The following is a 23032-nucleotide window of genomic DNA, read 5'->3' as shown; positions in this document are numbered from 1 at the left end:
ACACAGTATGCACAAACTCAAAAGTGGATATTATATATAAAGTGAGGGATAACCATGGCCCCAGAGAAGCTAGGTAACAAAGAGAATTCTCAGAGAGACACACATGTTCCCCTGGGAAAAGAATTAGAAAAGATCTGAGAAAATTGAAAAGGGGAGTGAAAAAGGAGGGTGGAAGGGAAGGGGGAGGAGGAAAGAAAAGGGGGAAGAGAACATGGGGGAACAGGTTGGCCGAAATGGGTGTGGTACAGTAAGGGAGATCAAGAAAAGAGATATCTTGATTGAAGGCACCATTATGGGTCTAGCAAGAAATCTGACACTAGGGAAATACCCAGGATTTCACAAGGATGACTCCAGCTGAGACCCTAAGCAATAGTGGGGAAGGTGCTTGTACTAACCTTGTTCTGTAATCGTATTGATGACTATGTTAATTGTCATCATAGAAACCTCATCGAGCAACTGAAGGAAGCAGATACAGAGATCCACACCTAGCACTGTGCCAAGCTCCCAGAGTTCAGATGAATAGAGGAAAGAGGAATAATATCATCAAAGGGATCATGGCCATAATGGGGATACAAAGCCACAGAAACAGCTGTCCTGAGCTAGTGGGAACTCACTGAATACTGACTGACATCAGGGGAATCTTCATAAACCAAACTAGGCCCGATGAATGTGGGTGACATTGTGTGGCTGGGGTAGTCTGTGGGACTACTGGCAATAGGACCAGAATTTATCCCTAGTATTTAAACTCGTTTTGTTGGAGCTCATTCTCTTTGGAGGGCCACCTTTCTCAGACTTGATATGGGGGAGGGCTTGGTCCTGCCTCATAGTGATATAGTGATGTATCGGACTTTGTTGACTCCCCATAGGAAGCCTTAACGTCTCTGAGGGGTGGATGGGGGTGGGTGGATGGAAGGTGGGGAGTAGATGTGGAGGGAGCAGGAACTGGGATTAGTATGTAAAATGAAAAAAGATTATTTTAAAAAATATTAAGCTAGCATTTTCTCTACTAAGGAAAAAGAAAGCATTTCTCATCTTTTGCTAACTTGGTCAACTATTATTCATTCACTAATTTATACATTATTAATTCATTCATTCATTCTTAAATATGCATCTGTGTATCTACTTTTAATGAGAAAAAATATTTCTCTGAGTGAAAATTTATTATAATCACATTCTCATAAATGTTAGCTGTGAACTTAATTTAGCATTCAATACATGTATCTCACTATGCACTTAGCTATTGTGTATCTACTCTGACTTCAGTTACCTCATGAGCTCAATGTAAAGCATGGTGAGAGTTTTTGTAACCTTTTCCTAGCTTCGTTTCCATGGACACCAACACAGCAAACCTGTGATACTTAATACAGGTCAGTACATTTTCCTCTGTGCAGATTACAAAATATGTGCACATGAGAAAATCAAATATTTGTGGCTGTCTCCAGTAAATACCTTTGTTCCAGAAAATACAAAGTGCCATCGTTCTTAAACAAACAGACATACATCATTCATTTATAGAACAGCACTAATGTTTCATCGGGCAATGCAGGGCTAATTAAACTCCCAGTTTCTTATGTCTCCTTAACCCAGAAATAGCATTTTGGCAGGTAGCTGTCATAGCCTGGAAGTGAAAATACCATTGAGCTTATTGTAGTCACAAATATCATTTAGGATACAGATGACTTCATCTATTCTCTCCTTTTGCCAAGAGTTAACAGTGTTCTGCTAACTGTGTTCAAAGGAATTTTTAGCATTCATTGAATAAGATGCTATGAAGTACAAAAATTCATACCAAAACTTAGTAACAAAATTATAAATAGATATCTACCATATTTAACCATTTCCTACGTGAGTAAAAGATTGGTTTATTTTGTAGAAGTTACAAATTTTCAGAAATGTAGTTGATCGATACACACATAGAATCTAGAAACTGTTGTTGCTTAACATTGAGAATTCTCCCTAGCATCAAAATAATATTGGCTGTTAAACTCTGCATACCAAATGTAAAGTTTCATCACAGAAACATGTATAGGAACAGCAAAGAAGGACTATATAATATTTTATGTGACATGTCATGATCAATCTTACATTTTAATTTTATAAAGCATTAAAATTATAGCATTAATTGATAAAGACTAGATTTTTAAAAATTGCTTGAATTTCTGTCAAGTGTGGTGACATAACATTAATCCCAGGACGCAGGGAGAGGAGGAAGGATCTGTAAAAATTAAAGTTCTTCTATAGGGGTCAAGAACCTAACAAGACCACCCACAGAATAACTGAATTGGGCTCATAGGGGCTCACAGAGATTGAACTGACATCCAGGAAGCCTGCATGGGACAGACTTAAGACTCTGCATATATGTTACAGTTCTGTAACTTGGCCCTCTTGTAGAGCTGCTCCTAACAGTTGGAGCAAGAGTTGTGTCTGACTCTGTTGCCTGCTCTTAGGAACTTTTCCTCCTTCCTGGTTGCCTTGACCAGGGTTACTAGAAAAAGATGTGACTAGTATCACTTCAACCTGATATAGCATGACTGGTTCATATCTCTTGGAGGCCTGCCCTTTCCTGAAGAGAAGCAGTGGAGGAGGTGGTAGATGGGGTGAGGGAGAGAGGAAGTGGTGGGAGGGACTGGGAAGAGAAAGAAAGGGGAAACTGCCATCAGAATGTTACATAAAGAAATTAATTAATAAACATGCAAATAAATAAACTTCCTTAAAATTAAACTTAAGGATATATAACAATAGCTGCAAATCTTAATTCAGTATTATTTGATGCATAATTTACTTATAAATAAGTATTAATTTATTATTTTTTCATTTAAGATATGGAGATTGCATTGGAAAGTAAGTAAGTCTAATTCCATGTTATGAGGCATTGTACAACAGAAATAGTAAAGATGAATGTTCAGTAACAGTGTTGGTAGTTCATGATAGAAGATGGAGCTTTATTTTGAAGGTGATTTATTTTTATTTTTTTATGGTTTATTTAACTTTATTTTATGTGCATTGATGTGAAGGTGTCAGATCCCCTGGAACAGGATCTTCAGACAGTTGTGAGCTGCCATGTGGGTGCGGGGAATTGAACCCGGGTCCTCGGGAAGAACAGTCAGTTCTCTTAACCGCTGAGCCACCTCTCCAGCCCTGAAGGTGATTTTTTTATGCTGTGGTGTAAAACTAGCCTGGGTAAGCTGTCGTGAGTAATTGGTCATAATATTTAATATTTTTCGTATATGTTCTGAGTTTTAAATGACTGGGCTATGAAGAGAATTCTGGAATAAATGCATTCATAAATCAGAGTATGGCTGCTGCATACACTGAACAAAATAATGACAATTTAAAACATTTATAAAGCTATTTTATTTGGATTCTGAAAATCACTGTAACTTACAGTGACTGCACCAGGTAAACTTCAGTAAATTTCAGAGTCCATTTCTCTTTCCAATCTCACTTTTCCTTGTTATTTCTATATCACAAATTATATATAAAATTTCTATAAGCAGAAAGTGAGCTATTGCCCATTACCCTATATATTCTTCAGCCCACAAATGAGCCTCTGTAAATATGCAGAGGATAAATTTCCATAGTTGAAAATAAATATAAACAAAATTCTCATCAATTTTATATTTGCAACTGTATCCCCTCTGTTATCCAAAATGTTGCTGTAACCAATCAGAAAGTGCACAGTGAAGGTCAAATATTGCTTATGAACACTGTGACTATACTCATGATGATATGAGTAATAGGGTACACAACTAGGTGTGAAAATTATAAAAATTCAACAGCTAACTTTAGAACAAAGATCTTCTCAAAGTTTGAATAGTGATAACATAGAGGAACTGAGTTAACAATTTCTTCTGACATTTTTCCTTCCTAGAGGAGGACGAAGGTGCCATGTATGAAAACAAATAAATAGAAAATATAAACAAAACAAAACAAAAGAGGACACGAGTTTTCAGAAGTGTTTGAGAGGTACAAGATTTGAAAGGCTCTTTTCCAAGAGTTGAGTGAGTCATATTCTCTCTCTCTCTCTCTCTCTCTCTCTCTCTCTCTCTCTCTCTCTCTTTCATTTTTGACTTCTTCGACAAATTGTCATTATTATGTCTGTCTACCCATACAAGTTTTACTAGTCCTTCCTGGTCATATTATCAAGTAAGAAAATATTCCAACAGTTTTAGAATTAACCAAAGTTAACAACAATATAATTTAAAATGGAAGAAATGTCCGAATTAGAATTGTCATATGAGTCATGAGTCTTGCAGTTATTTAAGAACATAGAATTCAGTTCCAGAAAGCACATGGTTAATTGTGTGGATATGCATTGTACTAATTATAGTTGTTCTTATTTGGTTCATCATAAAACCATTTCTTCAAAGTCTAATTGAAATCTTAACTTTATTTTGAGGTTCATATGCATTTCTAACTTTATAATTTTATATTATCTGTAAAATAATGTTTTGTTATTTCCTGTAATATCTATTTTGCAAAACTAAGATAAAACTATGAAAATCTCTTTCTCTTAGAACTCACTGGCCCCTTTCCCATTTCAGTGTGTGAGGAAGTTGCCCAGTGATTAATTCACCAGGTTTAATTTACCAATGCAGTGGCTCTGGAAAAAAAAATTGCAGATTTAATTGGGGAAATGATAGTACTTTAGTCATAAATCTGTGTCCATTTTGCATTCAAAGTATAAATTTTTATGGAGTTTAAGCATATAACAAGGCTTAAAGCTTAGGTTATGATTGGTCTTTGCATATGCTAATAGTTGTTTTATAAACATCCAGACAGCAGCTAAAGTAATAATAAATGAGATTTGATAAATAAATAATTCTAAAAACTGTTGGAAGGAGCATTAATATTAAAACATATGAACAATAATTACTCATGCAAGATAAGAGCACTAACAAAGTAAAGAACTCATATATTTTGAGAAGGAAATTAGGTATTTTATATTGTTTCCTTGTATTTTCATATTATTTCCAGGAGAAAACTGAAAATTATTGAAAACCAGTTTTGCATTTATAATCTTCCCTAGACAAAAATATGATTATTATCATCTTCCATATCACCTTTTAGCCTACTGTTTAAGATAAGTAGGCAAAGGGAAAGGAGAGTAGACACAGCTAATGTTTTAAGATGTTCACTGCAACATTTGGAAAAAGATATGTCATTTAGAAATTAATTAATAAACAGTACTTAGGAAACATTTTAATTTTAAGTTAAATCACAAATATAGGAAAAGGGGCTTCAACAGTCATAGGATTATAAGTATCTCCCTTCTCTGTGACCATTTTCCTGCAACTGTGAAACTATCAGGCAGAACCATTTCAGTGGCCTGTGACCCACAATGAATTCTTTATATATTGACCCCCCACAAAAAAAGAATCACAAAGCAATTTCAAGTCCTTAGACACAAATGTTTGCTTGTTGAACTTGAAATGTCCCGATGATACCTATTAACTAGACTGTGAAAGTGAAGTTAAATGAAGGATATAGAGGGATGCCATATGACTAATCTCAAGAGAAATGGGATGGAAGGTGAACTGCACTGTGCTAAAGTATATGACCTAGGTAGCCATGAAAGAGAGATCGCAAGAAAGAGGAAATAATAGGCTTCAGTTAACAGAGACTGTATTTGAAAAAGTACTTGGCCCACACAAATTGAAATAGAACAAGATTTTGACAATTTCTCAGGATAAATGTCCTTCTGGTTTGAACGATATGGATATAGTTTTTTCTATCAGTTATATATTTTATATTCTTTTCTGCCTATTCTAATGTATGTTCTGTTTTCAGTGAACCAATTCTCAGTCTCTCAATTTTAATACTAATAGGTCAAGAACAAAGAAAAATAAATGTATGGCAAGTGGTTGATTGTCAGAATGTAAAATCATTCATGATGTTACATCAGGGTCTCATCACACCTGACAATTGTGCCTATGTTATGAACAATAAGAGGGATCAGGAGAATGCTATAAGGATAAGAAGAAATTGGCTATGAAAATAAACAGTAATAAATGTAAAAAGTTGTCATTATAAAAATTATAGGAGGCCGTGAACTAAAACAATAAAAGTGTTAAACGGAAAGAACGAAGATACAGAAAATGAGACAAACTCAAATCTAGGACTCCAAGAATGAGTTGTATTATCACTCTACTATTCCCCTTCCTGAAGGCTGGTGGGAAACTGTCAAGGAGGCTGAAATGGACATTACAGTGTACCATCCTAAAGGTAGTATCTTCTCTTTCTTCAGGTTTTTGCTCCATTGTTTACGAGATGGCAGTCACACAGGCACCCAGCTCGCTGGATTTAAGAAGCAGAATGTTAAGAAGTTATCTCTCATACAAGTCATTCTATTATAAACTGCATGAACTAGTTACTAAGAAACATTGATAAATTTTATTATATATAATTACTACATTTTATTTTTAGTCATATGAAGCATGAAGCATTCATTCACGATTTTAAATAATAATCAAAGACAGTCATTTGTTTAGCAGATGAAAATCTTTTATATGTAAATAAAAATTTATAAACCTATATATACTTATTTTACATCCTGGCAGCAGTTTCCTATCTCTCCTCATTCCAGGACCCCACCCTACTACCCCTCTGTTCCAACCCCTCAATCCACTCCTCCTTCATTTCCGTTCAGGAATGAGCAAGTCTCTCATGAATCTCAACAAAATATGACATATGAAGTTGAAGTAAGACTAAGCACTCAAACCTCCCCCGCTCCCCTATGTATAAGGCTGGTCCAGGCAACCCAGTAAGAGGAGCAGGGTCCCAAAAGCCAGTTTATTCATGATTTTTAAATGTCAATGTTAGTGTTGTTTATATGCATACTAAATAGAATAATATCTAGCTAATAAATAATGAGTCATGACCACAAGTCATGACTATTTTGCTTGTTGCTGCTTATTCCTTTCCTTTCCTTTCCTTTTCCATTTCTTCCCTTTCCTTCCCTTCCCTTTTCTTTTTTTCTCCTTTCCTTTTCTTATTTTCTTTCATGGATGGTCTAGCAACATAGTTCAAGTTGACCTTCATTTTGTGATCCTCCTGACTCATCTTTCCCAGTGTTGCAATGGGAGGTGTGGGTCAACCTACCTGATTTCCCATTCTGATATCTATAAAAAATGTTTATTTATATCATTACGTGAATGGTACATTTCATTCAAGTCTCTTTGGAATAATTTATGATAACACCATAGGATAATAAAACTCATCAAATATTTTAGGATAGTTGTTAGTAATGCGGAGTTATTGTAAAGGATAATACATATCACATTCAAATTCTGGTTTTTCTAGAAAAAAAAAATCTTACCTTTCCTACATACTGAGTGTCTGTACCTGTGTACTCTTCTAACAAGAAGAACTGATTCCACATCCAGCCACGCTTGGTTCGATGGAGGATTTTTCCATCATCTTTTGTCAAATTCGCCATCTTCCTAAGTAAGTGACTGTTAGCCTTTGCTTGTAATGGGCTGTTATCAACTGTATGGAGAATGCAAGTCCAGATGATCAGTGGAAGACAGTGGTAAGTCCTCATTATCTTCAACTTCGGAAGGATAAAATTTTAAGGTGTGACCTATAGAATAAAAATGATTTTATTAAGATGCGTATCTTTTATACTGAAATACTTTTATATACTACTTAAGTTTATAAATATACAAAGGTAAGTTTTAAAAAATATATCAAAGAACAGTCTTTAAAATCATAAATATTGAAATATACAAATAATTGCTAAGATTACATAAATATGGATAAGTACATTGCAAATATATATTTCAAAAATCTTATTTAACATCTTTTTAAGATGATAATATTGAAGTAAAAAATAAGCACAAAAATTCAAACCACTAATAATTCTGCAAACTAAACTCTTAATACAACAGTTATATTATTAATTCTTTAAAGTTGTAAGTATTAATAGTGAAGAAATATCTACACGTCAGTGAACACATACACTGCAAATGGCATTCGATTTCCTCTTGTCTAACATTTTTCAGAATGTGTTCTCCCTCTCCACGGTCTACTATAGAAATGAATTGAATTAAAGCAAGGGAGTATGGAATAAAGTAGTTTTTCACTAATAGTAAAATTAGATTCCATAAAGGCAAAATAGGTTAAAAGTCCTAAATTTAATTAGAGAAAAAAAAACACACAAAGTAGACTTTCTTTACTCTGATTTTTTCCTACTGTGAGCATTTTATTTTGACATTAAGTTTGCTGATCAGTCTTTCAGAGAATTTTGAGATATACTGTTCATTTCTAAACAGTGTTTTAATGTAGATGTGCATCTGGGTTTGTTGTTGTTGTTGTTTCTTGTTTGTTTGTTGCTTTTTTTGAATGTAGACATCTGAGTTAGAAAATCTAATATTACTGGCTATATCGGATTTTAGAGAATGAAAAACACTGTGAAACTGTGTAACTTAAAAATCTAAAAAAAATTTCTCTCCTTTTCAGTGCAATGGAATCCATGGAAATTTTCCAATATACCCTTCAGAACTCAATCTAGCTAACTAGAAAAGTGTTGGAGGGCAGAAAAGAGATTGAGTAGGGAGGGTGTCAATGAAATTTATCATGTCTTTTCAGTAAGGGATCATGATGTTTCGAGAAATATAATGAAATGAATACAGATTACTAAAATTCTCTTATAAGAATGTGTATAATTCTTAATAGGAACACACACACACAAACACACACTCTTCAGTTTCTATATCCCGTTTCTTTAATTTGACTACGGAAGTGACTTCTTATACTCCTATAACTTTGCAAATGCCCCTATGAAATTTCTGAGAAATATTTAAAGTGAAGTATGAAATATCACTGAGTTTCATGCAAATTCCTGCTGAAGCTGTATTGGGTGTAAACCGTGTGTGTGTGTGTGTGTGTGTGTGTGTGTGTGTATTTGAAGACTTTATCTAAAATTTGCCCAATTAATAATTTTACCTATATTCCTTCTCTGATCTGCACAGATCTTATCTGGTTCATTCAAAAGCCTATTATTTGCATTTTTGACATGTCTCTATTATATACTTTTTATAAATTTCCAAGTAATTGTTTCTAAAGTGTCACATCTCACCTCAAATGTCCCTGTTTTATCTCTCATTGTAGATTTATGACCTTCTTATGATGAACATAGCATTTATGTTCATTCATTCAGTATTCAGCACAGTGACCACCTTCATTTAGATATAGTGCAGTGTCTATGCATGATGTGAGAAATTTGTAGTTCTCTGTGCCCTGCACACAACCTACCAGGCGCTTATTATTAGAGTCAAACTATCTGGCTAATGGATTAGTGGTTAATACTTTTGCAGCTTATTTTCAACCCTGGGTCACCTATTGAATGCCTGTCAGTCTAATGTATAAAGAATACCAGAGACAGATGCAAAAATTGAAAGTAGAAAGTTTATTGCTTTTGACCAGAGTCAGAGATTATTTTTGTTTCTTAACACCAATCATGAAATTTGTGGTGCTCTCACTGAGGTTCACAGAAGTTTGCATTAAGTGTGATTACATGTTAACAACACAGCATGTCTGCTATAAATTATAGAATGATTTTTTTATAAACTTTGCCACTCTCTGATTTAATACCTTTACTTTAGTCAACTCTTTTATTTGTAGATTTGTTTTACATTTAGGAAACATTACTGTAAACCTCTTGTGGCTAATTTAGCACCTGCACATTCTTTGGCTCTGAGATAAAAGTGCACACTTTAAAAGGTTTTCTGCTATATTTGGTTTTAAAGTTAGCATCTCATGTCCCATGGGGTTTATTAAAAATTCTTCACAACCTTTATTTATTCAATAGCAACAAGCTGATTACTAAATTTTCTATGCCTAATTAGGTCTATCAGCCTTAAATGCTCTGCATGTTAATCTCACTTTTGTTGATAAATAACTACCATCAAATGTATTACAGATTACAGCATTTTAAAGTTTGGTTAAAATTGATTTTGTAATCAAGCGATTCATTTGAACCTTATTAGTTTTAAAAATTGAACATCATTTGATTATTATATCCTTCTTCACTTAATTATATATCAATTCCATTTCATTTCTATTTTAGAATTAAGAAAAATATATACTTTGTTGTACTTAAGTTAGAAGCTTACCAGTTAAATGCCTAACTGAAAATGAATATTTCTGCCTCTAAATACCCATATAATTATAATCAAAATGAATATTTCTAATCTTTATTTATTAACCATGCATATGAGAGTGCAGCTGCATGTGAGTATACGTCCATTTGAGTTCTGTTGCCCCTGGAGTCCAGAAGAAGGAATTGGAACCACAGGCACTGGAGTTATAAAACAGTTATGATCACATGATATGGGTGCTATGATCTTATGCAAGAGCAATATACGTTCTCAACTACAAAACCATCCATACAGTCTCTTCAGAGAGATCATTTAATACTATTTGTCATGAATGTTTCTAACAAGAAATGCACTTATAACACAAGTGTTCGTGGTTAAGTTTGCTACTTTATCATTATGAAATTTCTAGTCAGCAAAGAATTTTGCCAAATATTACAGTTGTAGTCTTAATTGACTCATAATTTATAGTTTTCTCAGTGACATATCTGAGTTCTTGAGAAAGAAAGCTACACATTACTCATATGTATTACATTTCTATTGGCATGACAAAACACTATGGCCAAAAGAACATATAAAAGGATTTAATTTGCTATTTTCCATTAGAGAGCATTAGAATCCATGGTGTACATTGTCAGGAGAATGGCATTAGAACTGTACATTAGATCATATATCTTGGTCCACAATAACAAAGCTGAGAGAGATAACTGGAAATGACTATGTTTATTTGTTTGTTTGTTTTGTTAATTGTTGTTGTTTTAAATCTCAAACCTGTCACTAATAACATACCACTTCTTATTAGACCAGACCTCCGAATCCTTCTTAAAAGTTTTACAAACTGAATCTGCAATGTTTAAATATATCTACCTGTGTGGGTCATTCTCATTCAAACCATTTCTGGAGCAATGCATAAACCTCGTACAACGGAAACTCCCTGGAATCCACAAGCTCACCCTAGCAAAAATTCCTAATAATGGGAAATAGGAAGTTTGAACTGGCCATCTTCTCTAACCAAGCAAGGCTTGCTTAGAGGGATTCGAACACCATTCCATCCCCAAAACCTTTGACCTGCCACTTACTCTACATGCAAGATTTGCTGGGTAAAGTTAGTGCAGGGTTTGTTGCATGGTCAGGTCCATTCTGAGACCCATATGCCATGGCTGACATTTCCTGGAGGGCCAGGAATAAAGTATGGATATCCCACAAACCTAGAATAGAAACAAAGACGAGCAGGCCTGTCCTCCCCCCAAAATATAAATTAGTCAATGAAATGACTCCTAATAGTATTCTGCTATACTCCTGTACTGGAGCCTAGTGTAATGGATCACGGTCATCAGATATGCTTAACCCAGTTGCTGATGGGAGCAGATGCAGAGATCTACAGTCAAGCAATAGGCAGAGTTTTGGGAATCCTGCTGAAGATGGGAACAAAGGATTGTAGGAACTAGCAGTGGTGATGCCAATACAAAATGTCCCACAGAATCAACTAACCATGGCTTATATGGGCTCTTAGAGACTGAAATGAAAATCAGAAAACCTGAATGAGTCTGACTTAAATTCTCTGAATATATGTTATGGTTGTGTATCTTGATGTTCCTGTGGGAGTTCTTTCAGTGGGCTCAAGGGTCTGTGTCGTATCTTTTGCCTGATTTTGGTTTCCTTTTTCTCCTATTGAATTGCCCTGTCGAGGCTTATTATGAGAGGTGTGCCTGGTCTTACCGTTAACTTGCTGTGCTATGGCTGGTTGATATTTCTGAGACTTGCCCTTTTCTGAGAGGAAAGGAAAAGTGGACATGGCGAAGAAGGGAGGTATGGGTGAAGGGTATGGAGGGCAGGAAGGAGAGGAGGAAACTGCAGTTGTGGTGTAATATATGATAGAAGAATAAATAGAAAAGGAAAAAGAAAATATAGGAGACAAATACAGATATAAAACATTCTGCAAGTGTTAGCAATTAAGAAATTTCATATCAGCATGAAGTTTGACCACATCCCAGTAGAAAGGTTGAAACAAAACCATAAAACTCTTTGCTAAGATGATAAAGAACAACAAGAATTCTTCATTACTGTTATACCACCGACAACAAAGACGTCCTTTGCAATATTTAAAAGGGATAAAAGTTTTATAATCTGGCATAGCAATTGTTTCTATTTATCGTATTATAAAATATTTTTGCCAAGAAAATGCATAGTCAATTTTACATGTTGTTTATTCATGTTCAAATTTTAGATATTTATTCACTTTTATTCCATGTGTATGCATCACATACATAGGTAAACACACAGAGATCTGCATAGAGTATTCAATTCTGTAGAGCAAGAAACACAGGCAGTTGTGAATCAATTGACTTGGCTTCTGGAAGTTTAATTTGGGGCTTCTGAAGAGCAATGAACAACCTTAAATACTGAGTCATCTCTCCAGGCCCCCAAATGCCTTTTAGAAAAGGGAACACATACATAATTTTCTGAACACTCAGGAAGCAGATTATAACTTAATGATAAAAATTAAATGGGGTTTTAAGACACCAAAAAGCTCAAAGAAATGTAAATTCAAATTTCTACATAATTGACTCTCTTACGAGAAGTGTGTGTGTAATTACTCAGGTTATATGGCATTCGGAACTAGGCAAATTTATGAAGCTCCAAAATATCAAAACTTTCCAGTGGCTGCTGAGAAGGGAAGATGTGAGAAAAGAAGGGGGGTGCAGAGAGAGGCAAGTCACATTAGGTTTACTTATGAACACTGTCCTGTATAATAATACAATGGTAGGTCATAAAACTTTCAATTTTCAAAACCTATTACATTTTACAATAGGGGTTTCAGGACTGTACCTTATTACATTCAAATTAAAAGAAAAGAAAATCTTTCAGAGCTGAGGTCTAGAAGGCTAATTCCAAGGGGACTCACAGCCTAACAAAAGAATTGGTCTCTGCTCCAAATGATGAAAGAATTTTAGTGATGAGTGTGGTAAGAAAGAAGATACTCATGCATCTTTAAAATGGGTGCTGCTTCTGACAGCAATGGAAAAAGAATTGCACAGACACTCTCTGCTGCAGAGAATAAAGACATTTCCCCTGGGGGTCGGTTGGCAAAATTTATCATGATGTTTTTATACCCTGCAATTAAACAGTGAAGTAAGTTGGTTAAATATTATTTGATAAAATTCAGAGGTAAGAAATCCAGTGTTAATGCAATGTCAAACCAGTGTAAACTCGCTTACTATAATACAGATCAAAAGACTAGCTATTAGAAAATGTAGAGATGTATACATCCTATGGACAAAATGCAAATTATTAGATATGTCAAAGAGAAGTCCTAAAATAATATCAACAATCACCAATAAACTGACTTGCAACCCAAAACATGGATTGAAATAAATACCATGATCCAACAAAATAAAACGGCAAATGATCAGTTCTCAGACGAAAGGAAGAAACAGACATGTGATGAGTTTGAAACAGCTTGTATTGCTGTACAGTAAAGCAGTGTTATAAAACACATACGCAAGTGAAGCAGAACTACTATATTAATCTGAGTATAAAAGTTATGAATGGACTCCTAATTGCCCACACTAAAATAACTTTTACAGCATAATTGGTAATGTTGCATTATAGTCTAATAAATAACATAAGAATCATCAACTTTATAGTTATAAACATGAGTGATTGATTTAATAATTGTGTAAAGAAATTTAGGGAAAAACGTATAGCAAGTAATTTATGTTTATATTTTGCCATTATGAGGAAGAAGCAGTATTCAAGTTTCTTAACAACGGGACAGAGCAAGTTTCCTTGCACAACAAGCCAAATAATAATTTGGTGAAATCCATAATACTATACTGGGTAAGTCACAACACCGCAGGAGAGTGAGATCATTATCAAGAAGGTATAGCATGTACCCTTCAAATAATGTGAAGATAATGCAAGTCTTTCCTTTGTGATGTTCCTCTACCATCTGGCAAGCACAATCCTGCTTTAACTACCATCACATAACTTGGTATGACAGAGTATCCACTAATCAATGGTGTACAGCTCTTCAAAACAGCCAACGTCTCCATTAATAAAGAATGTCAAAGGTACGTTCCTTGCGAAGAGGAACTTCATAAGACATGAATAATAAGTAAAATATGGTAGCCTGTACAGAATGCTAGATGAGAAAATTATACAAGACATGATTTATAGAAGTTCTAATAAACTAGGGACTTGAAAATAATTTTCAATATCATTTTAAATACATGGAATTGCTGTTTTTTTTCAGCAGTTAGTAATATAGAAGAAAATGGGTGAAATGTTTTAGACAATTAGACTTAAATTTTCATTTTTTTTGTAAAATTGAAACTATATTATTGATTAGTCTGATCTAGGAAAATAAAGAAAATTAAATTTTATAATATTAAATTACATGTGAATGAAAGTTTTTTTATTTTTATGTATTTTTAACAGAGAGAAATTCTCTATTAGGATGACATTTTAACAGAATCATAGAAGAAGTGAGAAAGGTACCAAAGTTTAAATGTTTAAAAACATCCCAAGAGAGATGAAGCAAACAGAATTCTGTGGTAGGAAACTGGGTAGAAGTGTGTCTTATGGAAAAAGTCTTTGAAGACAAACAGTTGCAGCTAAAGATAAGTGAACGTGGCTAAGGCAGTGAAGCCAAACAGGTAAAGTATTTTGAAATTTTTGAAGTCAGTAAGTTTTCACCTTCATAATTTTCTGTTTCCTTTTCTGTTGTTGTAAATAAATTTCCTGGCAAAAGCAGTTCGAAAAAGAAGGGCTTAGTTTCATCCACAGTTAATGTTCTAGCCCACCATGGCAGGGACACAGAATCATCAGGAACCTGAAGCAACTGGCCACATTGTGTCCACAATCAGAAAGCAGTGAATGAATGGGCTCGGCTTGCTTGCTTTTACACAGTCCAGTATCCTAATCCAATAAGTAGATTTACAAACTGTGGAATGGACTTCTTACATCCATTATCTAAACCAATACCAATAGATGTACCCAGAGGCCATTATTACCTACATAATAACTCACAGCAATCCCCTACTCCTATCCCGTTCCAAATCAATCTCCTGTGTTATTCTACAACCGTTCCTCATTGAGAATTATCACTAACCACCTCAATAGTGAACCAAATCAGGCAGAGGCTTTGTTCCATCAATGTGGTGAATAATTCATCATTAAACAAGTGGGCATAACTAAAATCATACATTCAATAATAAGTCCAGTTCAAGGGAAGTTGAGAAAACACAGATATTAAAATTCAACTTGAGTTTACAGTATATTATTAGTGAGAAATTATTTCAGATACAATCATCAGCCAGTCTAGTTTTTAAAAAATCACTTTCAAGGAAATACTCAGTGTTATCAGGGAAGTAACATAATGGGAATAGCTTGACATAAAGCCATAAGCAAATTGATTATTTGAGTGATTTAGAGAAAAGAATGGAGTCTGTGAGGGTTTTGTTCTTGTTTTGTTTTCAATGTAATTTAACAATGAACATGAATGTCCCTAAAAATTGAAGACAGCGAGGCACTAGGGAGAAGAATTGGAAGTAGATTAAATCTTTCTAAGTGGAAAGTTGAAGGACCTATGATAACTCTTTGGAATACATTATTTTACAAAACCGTGAGGGACTATGGATAGTTATTCTTTTGACAAATGAGAGTGAGATGCTTGCTTTATAGGCATTTTTGGACATCTATGGGAAATTAATTCTAACAGAATCATGTATAGCCATACAGAGGCAATCTATGCATCATATCTGAAGAAAAGGCTAGTATTAGAAGTCATTTACTCAATGGTATTTCATCTGCTGGGCAAATGTAAGCGGAACTTGCATTTGTGTGTCAAAGTTTTAATCAGCAGAGAAAAGCTATAAATATATTTTCAGTCTGTGATTTCATGTCAGCTTTCTGTGTCAGAAATGAACATCAGAGTCTGTCAGAGGCAAGTTAATGACTGTGCCATATGAGTCATTCTCCCGTATCTGCTTCTCACTGAGTCTCACCAGACAGAAGATGGGGGATGACAGCCACATGACAAGAGTAAGAATCTTCAGAGACTAAAGCATGAGTAGTTGGAGAAGAGCTGTGCTAGGAGGGGGGGTGATGGTGGAAAACCACTCATTTCAGTAGCTAAGAAAGAAAGAAACCTTTAGAAAAAGAAACGTTTTTTTTTTTCTTCGTATCCAGTAAAGTTCAATCCCAATTAAGGATTCTTTCCCCCTGGAAGGGCAGCTAAGGAGGATTGTGGCTATTGCTTTAGACATAAAAGAGTCAGAGTCATCATACAAGTTATAACCCATAGTTAGAAAAAACTGGGGGTCAGAAGACCAGCACAACTACAGGTTTTCAAAGAGGGAGATGGAGGAAAAAAGAAAAAAAAAAGCAAAGAGCAACAACAAAAATCCAGAGATTCCAGGAAGACCCCCAATACTGGATATGTCAGCAAGCAGGTTTACAATCCAATTAGGAAGGCAAAATGCAGTCCAGATACTGGACATGGGAAGTTAAAGTCATCTATCCTCTGATTCTGACAATTGCAACAGCAAGAGGTTATTTTATTTACTTTTAATATATATGTGTGTAAGTATGTATGTATGTTTACATCACGGTGTAGCTCTGTCTGGTCTGGAACGCACTAAATATGTGCATCAGACTGGCCTTAAATTTAGGCAAAGGCCATTTTCAAAGTTCTCTTGCTAACACTGTGGAGTTTCTTTTGTACTCAGACCTGGCTGACAACAGAGGGCTAGTCCTAAACACCTTTCTCTATGTCTCGGCCTGCAGAAGACCTCTTGGTAGAGCAGATAAAATCTGATTCAGTGGCCCTTGAAACTTTTTATTTTTAGTTTTTAAAGAAATATTATTTATTTTTTAGCTGAAAGTGGATGTTTTTTCAATACAATATAGTCTCGTTATGGTTTGAAAATCTTCTTCCTATATCTTCCCACCTCCTCTTCCATCCTTTTTCCATTTCTATCTCTTCTTAGCAGACAAAATCGTACCTAATAAATAATAACAAAATAAAGAAAATACAATACGATAAAATAGAAACAAACAAATTGACACACAGACAGTGCCTTACATAATGGGAAACTGGCCTGTGCCATAGAAAACAATAAGATTTACTGGATCTTCAGAAGAGAGAAATGTGGCATTTTCTGAAAATTGTTGGGTTCCAAGATACAACAATGTACTGCTTATTGATGACCCTTTCCAGCCTACTCAGACTGAAATCATATCCAGTCACATATACACTGTCTAGGCATCCACAGCACCCAACAATTGCAAGAAAACCACCACAAAGAACAACACAGAAAACTAAATAACACGAATGTCCTGCTCTTATTGGGAGATTCCCAAAGAATGGAATGAAATGTAGCTTAAAAACAGTCTTCTCAATACTCTGGCAAGCGGTGGGATATGAAGAGTGAGCGTCTCTGCTAAGGGGACACACGGAAAATGCAGTGTGCACTTGCATGGAGGCAGATTGTCACTTAATGTTCAGAATGATCACACAGATAATGATTCTTTAGACTACAGTGTACTATCCCTCACATTCTCTTGTTTCCTTAGTTGTCCATTTTCAGAAAAGATTTTACAAATGGCACAGTGTGGAGTTGGTATAGGGTTAAGTTTTCTAAAGCCCTTGTTTTTTCTCATTTCTCTTTTCATTCTCCCTCCACTGGAGCTACTGTGTCTGCTCTCATCTTTTGTTTCTCTCTTCTAATCATTTCCCTTTTCTACTTCTTCTCTATTGTTTTAATGCTAATTAACTGTCTTAATAATCTAATTTTATCTCCATTCCTACACTTATCACCTGTAACACCACCTTAAGCTATTCAAATTACTTTCATACATAAAGCACTGTTATTGTTCTTTTGTTCTCACAAAAAATAGTTAAGAATTATGTTAATTGGCTATTACTTATTTTTTGTGCATATGACTCTTTTGAAACACAGTAAATGGTCAACTGTATAAAACATACATGCGAATGAAATCAAAGTATACACCATTTACAAATCTAGGGAAAAGATAGTGGTCACTTTGATGCAGGAATCATGCAGAATGACAAAGCAAAAGGGACAAAGAATCTCTGCAAATCTGAATATGGGTAAAACAGAGTCCACTCACACCTGTGTGAGCCCACACTCTCACAGGCACACACACATAAGAAATATTGAAAACTGAAAGAAAGCAAGACTGGATGAATTTAATAATAGTTTGTTGCAAGGAGCTGCTTGTTCGTCCCGACTGCCCAGAACCAAAACAATCACACAAAAAATGTATTATTTAAATTACTGCTTGACCCATTAGATCTAGCTTCTTATTGGCTAACTTTTACATCTTAATTTAACCCATTTCTATTAATCTGTATATCACCACAAGGTCGTGGCCTACCGGCAAAGTTTCAGCACACCTATCTCCTTTGGCAGAGGCCACATGGCATCCCCTGACTCTGCCCTTTTTTCTTTTCTTTTTTTTTTTTAATTTATTTATTTATTAAGGATTTCTGCCTCGTCCCCACAACCACTTCCCATTTCCCTCCCCCTCCCCCGATCAAGTCCCCCTCCCTCATCTGCTCGAAGAGCAATCAGGGTTCCCTGACCTGTGGGAAGCCCAAGGACTGCCCACCTCTATCCAGGTCTCATAAGGTGAGCATCCAAACTGCCTAGGCTCCCACAAAGCCAACCCACTGCAATTGTTCTTGAATTCTCAGTATTCCTCATTGTCCGCTATGTTCAGCTAGTCCGGATTTATCCCATGCTTTTTCAGACCTAGACCAGCTGGCCTTGGTGAGTTCCCAATAGAACATCCCCATTGTCTTAGTGTGTGGGTGCACCCCTCGTGGTCCTGAGTTCCTTGCTCGTGCTCCGTCTCCTTCTGCTCCTGATTTGGACCTTGAGATTTCTGTCCGGTGCTCCCATGTGGGTCTCTGTCTCTGTCTCCTTTCATCGCCTGATGAAGGTTGCCCTTTTTTCTACCAGCATTCAGTCCAGTCTGCCCCGTCTACCTAAGTTCTGCCCCATCAACAGGCCAAGGCAGTTTCTTTATTCATTAATGGTAATCACAGCACACAGAGGGACTCCCAATCAATAGTTTATATCTCAACAAAAACTCTCAAAACCAGTGTGAAGTGAAACTCTGTATTTCAAGCTCTTAAAGACAGAGAGTTCTAACACAATGTTACAATAGTCAGCAAGCTATCCTTCACACTGAAGAAGTAAATTTGTGAGATGAACGGAAGTTAAAGAATTCAAGAACAACTAATCCAGTATTACAAGATAATGTTAAAGAAAAGAAATATACATAACATGTATGATGTTACAGAATCCCAGAGAAACATTTTATCTATTTAGGGTTCAGAAAGTAAAAAACACAATAAAATTCAAAATACTATAGAATCAATAGGCACCATTCAATAATAATACTGAATGTTAATGGTATTTGTTCTCCAATCAAAGGATACAGAGAAGACCATTTAATTACGAAAGAGGATCATTATATTTTACCTCCAACAAATACCTCTCACTTCCAAAGACAATCATTTTCATAACTGAAAAGAAAAGCTGGAAGAAAAAAGATTATCATACAAATACAACTAGAAGTATAGCAGGCATGTCTATGAGTTTCTGATCAAGTAGATTTCAACTGTCACTTAACACTGATAAGAAAATAAGCCAACCAGCAAAATTCTAACCGTATCCTCATAATAAGACCAATTTCCAAAAGCCAGAACTATTTGAAATAGAAATACAGATCGACTTCAAAACAATAGCGATGGGTGATTTCAATATTGCATTCTCGCCTACATGTAGATTAAATAGATGCCAACAAAGAATCTTTAGATATAAAATACACTGTGGATTGAGTGGCTAAATACTTTCTGCAAAATAGTCTACCTAAACAATGTAGAATGCAACATGTCCATGTTTACTAGACCACAATTCACAATGTTCACATTAAGGATTAGCCTAGGTAAAATCAACAGAAGGACAGATAAATAAAATCTGGTGTTGTAGAATATTATTTTAACTGGGTAAAGATGTGTTACATTTGTTTATGCTGTGGAATATTACTTTAACTGTCTGAAGGTGTGTTACATGTGTTTCTACTACCTTTATTTAGGATGTAAATATGTTGCATTTGTTTGTGTTGTATTTGTTAACTATGTAAAGATGTGTTGCATTCATTTAATTAAGTAAAATTAATTTGCCTAGCAACTAATTGACAGGAAGTAAAAGGGAAGAGCTTAGAAGGGCTTCATTTTTTTGTTTGTTTGTTTGTTTTGAGTTGCAGGCAGTGTGAAAGGAAGTGGTTCCAGGATGCCAGCAATTAGAGATAGTGAGCCAGTACTCTCTACTCTCTCTGCTCACAGGTTTATACCCTAGCCCTTTCACCCTAGCCTGTGAATCTCTAGTCTTGGTAGAAAGAGAGAGATTTGGTTAGAACTAACATTAGTGGAAGAAACCATTGTCTGGGGGAACAGAATCCCCCCAGGCTATTGTCTTGGCAGCCAGGCTATGAGTAGCTTAAATGCTGCTAATGAAAGGAAAGTAAAACAGTAATTAACCACATGCACATAGCTGTTTTTTTTTTATGAGAAGAATGAAGTTATGTTGCTTTGCCAAGAAAGAAAGAAAGAAAGAAAGAAAAAAGGGAATGGATACAATTGAAGGTTGTCCTATTAGACATAGAAAGAAACATATTTCCTATTTTATCTCATTTGTTGATACTAAATTCCATATGTGTATGTGCACACACACACACTTATATTTGACATTAAAAAGGGCTTGAAATTTTAAACGAGAATTGCTCTTTCCACACACAATAAACAGCAGAATCTCAGGGGTCTAGTAATCATGATAAATACTTTGTCCTCCAAAAGGGAAGCGAAACACAGCATAACCACGAGAACCCATGCTTTTCTTTTCTCTTCTTTTTCTATTTAACATCAATAAACACGACAACTTTGATGGGGGAAAACCCATGAGTACTCAACCTCAAACAAAAAACTATAGGCAACTGAATTAAGATGAAAGGAAAAAAGGTAGTTTATACTTTGCCAAATGGCCAGTTCTGAAAACATAAGTAGAAGCAATATTACATGGACTCAACATGTTATATTTAGGAATATCCATGTTTATACACACATGCTTGCAATAATAATTAATTAAAAAATAAGTAAATAGGTATTAGCAGAATTGAAGAATATATATGAGGAATTTTAGAGAGAGGAAATGTTAAGAGAGAAATGTAATTAAATCATTACCTTAAAATAAACAAAATAGTTTAATATTGTATGTCATGTGTACTGACTGCTCCAGTTGCCTCTGTCCACACTGTCATTTTTCCCCAAAATTAAGTGTATTTGCTTTTGAATAAACAACTTATAAACATCCATGCTCTGTGTGGTTGGATTTATATTGAGGTCTTTAATCCATTTGGACTTGAGTTTTGTGTATGGGGATAGATATGGATCTATGGCATTCTTTTTTATTTATCTATTTATTTATTTATTTATTTATTTATTTAGGATTTCTGCCTCCTCCCTGCAGCCGCTTCCCATTTCCCTCCCCCCCCCCCGATCAAGTCCCCCTCCCTCATCTGCTCGAAGAACATCAGGGTTCCCTGACCTGTGGGAAGCCCAAGGACTGCCCACCTCTATCCAGGTCTCATAAGGTGAGCATCCAAACTGCCTAGGCTCCCACAAAGCCAGTACGTGCAGTAGGATCGAAAAGCCACTGCGATTGTTCTTGAATTCTCAGTATTCCTCATTGTCCGCTATGTTCAGCTAGTCCGGATTTATCCCATGCTTTTTCAGACCTAGGCCAGCTGGCCTTGGTGAGTTCCCGATAGAACATGCCCATTCTCTCAGTGTATGGCATTCTTCTACATGATGACATCCATTTATGCCAACACCATTGGTTGAAGATGCTTTCTTTATTCCATTGTATAATTTTAGCTTTTTGTCAAAAATCAGGTGTTCATAGTTGTGTGGATTAATATCTGGTTTTTGATTCGATTCCATAGGTCAGCCTATCTGTTTTTATGCCAATACCAAGCTGTTTTCATTATTGTAGCTCTATAACGGAGGTTGATGTCATTGATGGTGATATTTTCAGAAGGTTCCTTATTATATAGAATTGTTTTGGCTATCCTGCGATTTTTGTTTTTCCATATGAAGCTGAATATTTTTCTTTTGAGGTCTTGAAGAATTGTGTTGAGATTTTTATGGGGATTGCATTGAATCTGTAGATTGCTTTTGGTAGAGTTGCTATTTTAATTATGTTGTTTTTACCTATCCAAGAACATGGGAGATCTTTCTATTTTCTGATATCTCCTTCAATTTCTTTTTTCAAAGAGTAAAAGGCTAAAAAATACTTAAGGAAATGTTCAACATTCTAAGCCATGATGGAAATTCTTGTTCTGGACTTTTGGAACCAATTCTCTATGGAGGGATACCTTGCTAGCCTACATAGGGGGGCTTGGTCCTGTCTCAAAGCAATGTGATAGACTTTATTGACACCCCGTGGGAAGCCTCACCCTCTCTGAGAAGTGGAGAAGGGGTGGGATGGGGGAGAAGAAGGGGATCGGTAGAAGGAGCAGAAGGGGAGGGAGCGGGAAATAGATTTGACATGTAAAATGAAAAAAGATTGTTTTTTTTTAAAAAATAAAATAAAGAGTAAAAATAAAATAATTTTAAAAAATAGATCCAAATTATATTATGCAGATTGATCAGGTTTTATTTATGCGTGTTATATTTACATGATATAAATTGTTTCTCTATATACTTATAAAATAATATACAGATATTATATAATACATGTTATATATTATACATATATAATGTGAGTATGTGTGTATTCACATAAATACATGCATGTAACAAATTAATTAAAAATATCCGTCGTGAATTGGAGACTGGAGCA

At 35.2% G+C, this 23032-nt stretch overlaps 1 protein-coding gene across 3 annotated transcripts in view; it reads right to left on the bottom strand.

The window, feature by feature from the left end:
• Window positions 1-23032, bottom strand: part of Cdh9 (cadherin 9) — a 97667-nt gene that overhangs the window by 46113 nt on the left and 28522 nt on the right. For 2 of the 3 annotated variants that reach the window (XM_041632228.1, XM_041632229.1), the window contains exon 2: window positions 7319-7582. In XM_041632228.1, coding sequence (XP_041488162.1) covers window positions 7319-7543 — 225 coding nt within the window. In that variant the 5' untranslated portion in view covers window positions 7544-7582. Of the gene's footprint in view, window positions 1-7318; window positions 7583-23032 lie in introns of those variants that run through there. The other variant, XM_041632230.1, reaches the window with a different exon arrangement.

This window comes from Microtus oregoni, unplaced genomic scaffold (genome assembly GCF_018167655.1).
Source record: "Microtus oregoni isolate MIOR12 unplaced genomic scaffold, Mior012 000040F_ref0000088, whole genome shotgun sequence".
Classification (NCBI taxonomy): Eukaryota; Metazoa; Chordata; class Mammalia; order Rodentia; family Cricetidae; genus Microtus; species Microtus oregoni.
The sequence above is the reverse complement of the archived record's forward strand: the minus strand, read 5'-3'. Positions and strand labels throughout refer to the sequence as shown.